The sequence below is a fragment of the Trematomus bernacchii genome, unplaced genomic scaffold (genome assembly GCF_902827165.1).
Source record: "Trematomus bernacchii unplaced genomic scaffold, fTreBer1.1, whole genome shotgun sequence".
In the NCBI taxonomy this organism is placed as follows: domain Eukaryota; kingdom Metazoa; phylum Chordata; class Actinopteri; order Perciformes; family Nototheniidae; genus Trematomus; species Trematomus bernacchii.
The window spans coordinates 253,944-261,456 of record NW_022987800.1 but is presented as its reverse complement, the minus strand read 5'-3'; the positions used below and the strand labels follow the sequence as shown (position 1 = coordinate 261,456).

Here is a 7,513-nt window from a genome sequence, read left to right as displayed (position 1 = left end):
CCTAACTCCTCGTGCTGAAACCTACAAATCAGAGTAGGGGCGGGTCTTCACAGAATACGTTTGGGGAACAAAATCAAGCTTTTTAAAAGGCGAGTGAATTTTGGCAGGCAGTGAGTGCGGACCAACTTTGATTGAACGATAAGAAGAACGGCTCTCACCAAGTACGACTCGGTTCCCCTCGTTCGTACCAAAGAGCCGTTCAAAAGAATCGGCTCGTTCGCGACCGACACATCACTAGAACGTAACTTTGCGACAGTGTGGACAGAAAGAAGTTTGTTTCTGGCTAGCGCAGTAATGATCTAGGGTGACAAAGTGATAATAATACCTATTTTCAGAATTCAAAACTCCGTCAGTCATTGCTCCTGTAAACCATTGGTTTGTAATGTGTGTATATTTGTAGCGGGGGGTTGCTAAAGTCATGCTAATCCTATTTCAAGAAAGCACTGCAGGGTGACGATGCACACACAGCGACACACACACTCACACACACACACACATAGTATGGGCCCAAACATGGCAAACACATAAACAGGCAAATGGACGTTGACGCTCTCTCCTTCTCGCTCTCGCTTCTCTGTTTTTTTCTTGGCACTTCCCCTCATTACACGCACATGAACACATACACAAGCGCACAAATACACACACATACACACACATACACACACATACACACACCGCTAGGTCCCCTCTCGTCTGTTTGTAGTTTTTAACAGTCCTTTGGTCCCGTCACCAGAGACCAACAATGAATAAAGACCCTGTTTTATAACCAGGCCTGCTTCATGCTCTCCGTACAGAAACTCCACAGGCTAGATTTTACCAGCGCACACACTCCTACGAACACACACACACACACACACACACAATGTTCTGGTCTGTTCTGTCTTCCATGGCATTAGTCCTTGGTCCATATGTGTGTGTTTGTGTGTTTGGGTCTGTGTTTTCCTTCCATGGTGGGCGCAGTTTGTAGTCCAAGCTGCTTGCTGCTCTGTACACTATTTTTAGTCTTTGTGTCCGCAAAACAGATGATATCCGTTGATAGATGCGATACATTTATCTTTGTACATGATACATATAGTACAATCCAATGAAACATGTACAGTATATGGCCATCTAGCATGGTTAACAAAAATGATTAAGGAATTATGATCAAATAATGATTGATGAGTTTCGATTGCGCCGTGAAAACGTCCCTCCGTCGGCGAGTTAAAAAAAAAGTGCTTACGTCCCAAGATGTCCCTCCTTTTGCAGGGTGCCTCTGTGGAATGTTTTTGTAAAAGGTCCACATTCACATTCACAGCACAAGCCAACAAAAAAATGATAATCTGTGACATGCTCATGCGTCATCTTTGGTGGCAAAAAGCCCCCATGTGGTTTTTCTTTGTAAAATCCTGCGCTTCGTTCGCCAAAATAAGACTGTTCAGTTTCTCTGAAAATGATCATGCCTCCTCTGGTATTGCAGTAACCAGGAGGAGAAGGAGAGTTATGATGCCCTCATGTTTAGGCTTTCTCAGGTGCCTCATCATCTCCATTAATTATTTACCTTTCAATTCATTCATGTAGGATCTACTGGCGTCGTCGCTGTAGTGCTACTGGTAGGAGGGTTTTGGTTGAATCATGGACGAATCGTTTGGAAGTCAACTTTTGTGTTTTATTCCAATTATTATTTGGATTCATTTGATAACTGTGGTACCTTTTGAGGATCACTATAACTGCTTAAGGATTCATTAATAACCTCTGTCTTCATCTTGGACCCTTGATGTCTTCACCAAAGTGGAGCCAGGAGTAAAGATATCCACCGTGTATCCTTATATTCCCGACGTCTGCTCCAACCATCCATCTCATCATCCAGCCTTCGCTCTGAGCATATCCCCAATGAAGTTGTGAAGCATAACTTTAAAATCTCCATCTTTCATTAAAAATAAAGTGAGAACAACTTTCGCTCTCCACAGATTTCTTCCTTCCATCGAGGGACTGATTGGACAATGAACGATAGCGCTTCAACCATAGTAGGGGGACATTTGGTCCAAAAATGTGCTCCAATTCGATTGGACAGTGCAAATGGTCAATCAGTAGTTGGAGCGATCTGGTTGGTCAGAAGGCCCCATCTTCAGTGGGTGGCGCATTGTCGAATTGGTTGGTAGCTTTCTCAAGAGCCAACGAACCTGGTTTACTTCACTGATCGTGGGGTTTTCCGTACTCTCCTCCCTCGCCAGCTGTCGGCGAAGTAGACGTAAACTCTGTGACCCGCCGTGCCAAAGGGTTTGTGCTTTTGAGAAGCTCCATAGCAGAGACTCTGGCTCCTCCGCCGGAAGTCTTGCTGCCTTTCTTCTGAAGCAGGGCCATGAAGTTCTCGTTGCGGGAGCTGGACCGCTGACTGCCTAAGGTCATGTTTCGGATGTCGCTGCCGCTGGTGCTGTGCTTCACCGGAGATACAAGACTCTGCCGGCTGCCGAAAGAGTCCGTCGGTTCTTTACGACCAAGAACCCTCCGCTTGGACCTAGACAAATAGAAGAAAAACATCATGAGGATAGAAATTAAAGGTCCCCTATCATACTGTTTTTCATCAATATATTATAGGTCTCAGATATATACAGAACATGTCTCTGATTGGCTGACACACCAAACAGATCATTGCAGCATTACCCATAATCCCCTCTGTTTCAGCCCTGTTTCCAAAGTGCTGATTCTCTGTCTGTTACTTTAGATGAAAATAAGGAGCCCCTCCCCACGCCCCTCTGAGAGAGATTTGGTTAAAAAAGAACACAATGGTGCTCTAGGAGGAGGTTCAGGTGATAAGGTGGGGGGGCTACCTTGGTTGCTGATTGGCTAATGGTTACACAAGCCAAAAAAACGTTATGACATCATAAAGTGGCCAAAATCTGATCAGAGGGGACACGTGTTTATGTATAAAAAGACATGAAAAAGTGGATTTTGCATAATAGGTGACCTTTAAAGAAAATAATATAAATGTACAAATAAAAATGATGTACAGTCCCCTCCAAAACTACTGGAACAGCAAGGCCAATTCCTTCATTTTTGGTGTACACTGAAAACATTTGGGTTTTTGAAAAGATGAATATGAGACAAAAGGTCAGTATTTCAACTTTTAATTACAGGTATTTACATCTGTTGTCAGTGTACAGAATTAGCCTTGCTGTTCCAATAGTTTTGGAGGGGACTGTATGCCATAAGAAAACATCATAAGGTATAGAAATGAAAGACAAATTAAAAAAAAGGAAAAATACTCTGCATTAAATCTGTACTAGTTGTCATAAAATGTGCATTTTGGGACGCCTAGAGAAAGGCATTCTTTAAACAAATCAATATAAATTGGGGTAGACACAATAAAAAAAAGAAATTATATTAAAAAAAAGGTGTATCAAAAGAAATTATGTTAATGAACAAGTAAAAATGATGTATGCCATAGAAAATCATCACGATTCGGTTACATAAGCAAAAAACAAGCATCATAAACACACTGTATTTTCCACCATGGGTCACAGGGTTTTATCCTCAAACTAAACGAGTCACACTATGATTGAAAACCTCTAAAAGCGTGTGACTACAGAAGGGACTCCATCCTTTCTTGTAAGAGATGAACACACCTTCACCTTTACTTCTCTGCCTTTCAAGCTATTTCCAGCCTTACAGGAGGGTAAAACCATGAACACTTGTTGCTTAGAGACTAGCTTTTTCTTGTGATTCTGTGTGTGTGTGTGTATGTGCTTGAGAGAGATTCTAAAAAAAAAAAGTATAAAAACGGAGCCGCCGGTCTTGCAGCATCACATTGTACGTGAAGCCGTTGCTAGGGAACATTATGCTCTGTCCACTGTTCACCTTTTCAACAAGACAATGCATCTCTCGTCAGAAGGGTTATAATAGGACGGATGTAACTGCACGTGCTGTGAGAATCATTTTATAATGCACTTTTGAACCTTTCCAAAAGCCTCTTAAGAAAAGGCATCTTAAGCGTAATATCATTATTGGTCAACATAATAGAACGTATGTACACTGCATGACTGAAATGTCTATTGGATGTGTGTGTGTGTGTGTGTGTGTGTGCGTGTGTGCGTGTGCGCGCGTGCGTGTGTGCGTGTGTGTGTGTGCGTGCGTGCGTGCGGTGTGTGCGTGTGTGTGTGTGTGTGTGTGTGTGTGCGTGTGCGTGCGTGCGTGCGTGTGTGTGTGTGTGTGTGCGTGTGCGTGCGTGCGTGCGTGTGCGTGTGTGCGTGTGTGTGTGTGTGTGTGCGTGTGTGTGCGTGCGTGCGTGTGCGTGTGTGCGTGTGTGTGTGTGCGTGCGTGCGTGCGTGTGTGCGTGTGTGTGTGTGTGTGTGCGTGTGTGTGCGTGCGTGCGTGTGCGTGCGTGCGTGCGTGCGTGCGTGCGTGCGTGTACAAACCTGTGAATGATCGTGAACAGGTCTTCTGTGGTGTGTGTTGCAGGTGTGCTGGGCAACATGTCATCATCTGTTTCCTCTGCGATGTGGAGTACCGTCTTCTCGTCAGCTGCCGAGTCATCTGAACAAAAAAGAAAGAAGGTCTCACATTGAAATGTAGTTTCCACCAAAGCCCTACTTGAGTCAGTAACAGAATGAGTGTATAATTGGATAATAATAATAACGATAAATGTCATCTTTACTGTGACAAACAACGTGAACCAGTCCGTGTTTTGATTTGGCCCAATTTTAGAGCAATTGGGCTTTGATTTGATTCAAAACCTGAGATATTTCTACTGGCAGAATCAGCAGGTTATGTATCAAAGCAGTGAAGGATCATAATCAAATGTAGCAGCTCTGACAGGCTTTCATGAAACACATGCATATAAAATGAAAGGAAAAGAGGTTACACAGTTCCTCACAAAGATCAAGCCACATTTGTTATCTTATATGTTTTTGAATGTTTGCTAGGGTCTATTTTTATTCTCCATAGCCTCTAAATAGACAAATACCTAGACATTTCCGATGAATCTGTAAGTGCCCAACTCAGCAGTCCACAGATACTGCAACACTACAGAAGTTACCGAAATGAACTCCATGCTTTAATGAACAGTCCTAAAATATGTAAAAGAAAGCTTTTTGAGGTAAAGCATAGACGGATGGATTGAATTATTTATTGTGCGATGAATTACTTGCATTCAAAGGATACCACACTCAAAAAATGGTGATCAAAATATGGTTTGAACACAGTTTCCATTGGAACCTTGTTTAGCCTAGTTGCATTTGAAAATGTTTTGGACGACATGTGGAGGTTTTGGACACACTGAGTGCACAGATGATTAGCAGAAAGGTTATGGACATGCTGATCCTCATATTTTCATTTGAAACTGGGTTCCCTTTGTAATCCGTTTTAATTGCAAGCTGACTACAATGTGGTTCTACCCTAGCAACAATAATTTTTCAAGCCAAATGAGGTAAGAATTTGCTTCTCAAAACAGACTTTCTTCAGCTTCATCAGGGTTTATCTAATCAGCTTCATCAGGGTTTATCTAATCAGCTTCATCTTTAATATAAGTTTGAGTCATGCATAATGCAGAATATTAAACCACGACTTCATTTCTTGATAAACTGTGACCCTAGTATGCAGATATTTCTCAAAAAACATACCTGCTCCAATCTCAGTGCTGGCCATCTTCCCTCCTAGCTCTGTGAGGAAGGAATCCTGCAGAGATGAATGAAGCGATGACTCTTTTGAACTCTCCTCGTCGGTTCCTAAGTGGTTCTCATCTTGTTCTAGCATATCGAGAACACTAGGAGAACTGGGAAACTCTTCCGGTGAGAACGTTCCTACGGGAGAGCGAAGACCCACAGGACTGTCGGCCTGAGGGGTCTGGCGGTCTGTGCTCCCATTGGTCGAGGAATGGATCGTTGAGGGAAGAAGGAGGACATTCGGCTTCTTCGGGACTGGAGGGGGAACCTGGAAAGGAACGAAAAAAGTTCATCTTAATGACATTAACCACAAGGACACTCCAAAGCATTACAAAAGACCCCCAGCCACAAACTGTTCTGTCAGGAGTAAAACCACCAGACTCAGGGACAGTTTTATTCCACAGGCCATAAGACTATTAAACACCTGAACTCTGTAAAGAACATCCATAAACATTCATCTATATCATATTCCATGTACATAGACATAGTGTATATAGACTCTTCTCGCACTATTTCTATTTTATTTGTATTTACTTGCACATCTCAAAACATTCTCTTGCACTATTTTATCAGTTTTTTCTGTTGTATCAGTTTTATTTGTTTTATGTCCTATATATATATTCATGTTGCACTGTTGGATGAGATCTCTTCCTCACCTTGGGTTTCTTTTTGTCTGACAGCTCTGACAGACAGGAGATTGTCATTCTTGAAGGGAGGGTCTTGCTCTTGTCCTGGAGCTCTGGGACCTCCTCGTTACTGCAGGGGGACGGGAGTGAGCCTCCGTCCCCAGGACCAGGACGAATCTCTGGGTAAACATCGAAATCGGGCTCCATCGCCGCGTCTTCCAGAAGAGGCTGGGGGTCTGGAAGAGGAGGGAGGTCATAGAGGGACTGGGGCAGGAATGAATGTTCATAAGTGGAATAATCTGGTGGAACAGAGGGACTTGTTGCTTTCGGTGAAGGTCTTTTGGGTTTGGGTTTTCTCATGACTTTGTAGATGTTGCCTAGGGGAACAGGCCGATCCACAGGTGAGCCAGGAGGTGATTCGAGAGCTTGGGGGGAAGTGGAAGAAGGGGAAGAAGACTTAAAGAGTAGGTTTATGGGCCGTTTTGGCAACGGGGGCTTGACAGCGACAGGGGGTTTGGGTTTCGGTAGGGTGGGTGGCGGGCTGGGGTCTTCCCCTAAGTCACGGCCATGCTGTTCTTCTTCTATGGTGTCGGACGCCCCATCAGGGCAGTCCTCCAAGTCACCACGAGAGACAGAGCGCAGTCGAATAGTCTTTAGCTCATTCTGGGTAACAACAGGCAAGGCTTGTGAGGAGCTGGTCTTTCCGGGTTTTGCTGCAGTCGAGGTGTCCGAATGTCTTCTGCTGGACTTTGGCTTTGGCCTGATTGATGACAGCTCTAGATGTGCATTCCCAGGCATCTCAAAGGACAATCTAGACCTTGCAGACGGGTCCTTGGGCGACGGAAGAGATGATTTCCTCTCCGGGATCTTCGGACGCAACTTACACCCTAATGTCCCGTGACCTGCCATGTGACTGAGTGGAATAGTAGGGGTGGGAGTCTCTGATTGGCTGGAATAGCCACTTGATGGCGACATAAGTCCTGGGGGTTTGAAGGGCGAGAATGCTTTGATGTCAGTTTCCATGGAGAGTTGTGAGGGCGATGTTGCTCTGGAGGTTGAGGGAGAATCAAGCAGGGACTCCGAACTGCCTCTGACTTTCATACATTCAATCACTGTGGTACCTGTTGCTGTGCTTGAGCCTGAAAGAGACCTGAAAGGAGAAAAGAGAATTTCTAGCATTAAAACTTAGAGACTACTGAAGGTCCAATAACCGGGAAAATCATCTGGATCGGGCAAATAAACTGCTAA

General features: G+C 44.1%; 1 protein-coding gene across 1 annotated transcript in view; it reads right to left on the bottom strand.

The window, feature by feature from the left end:
* Nucleotides 1-249: 249 nt before the first annotated feature.
* The window catches only part of nhsl2 (NHS-like 2), a 143,011-nt gene continuing 135,747 nt past the window's right edge, over nt 250-7,513 (bottom strand). The window contains exons 6-9 of the mRNA XM_034149982.1: nt 6,296-7,415; nt 5,598-5,907; nt 4,395-4,512; nt 250-2,497 (exon numbers count right to left, since the gene is read on the bottom strand). Of these exons, the coding sequence (XP_034005873.1) occupies nt 2,173-2,497; nt 4,395-4,512; nt 5,598-5,907; nt 6,296-7,415 (1,873 nt within the window). The 3' untranslated portion in view covers nt 250-2,172. The remainder of the gene's footprint in view (nt 2,498-4,394; nt 4,513-5,597; nt 5,908-6,295; nt 7,416-7,513) is intronic.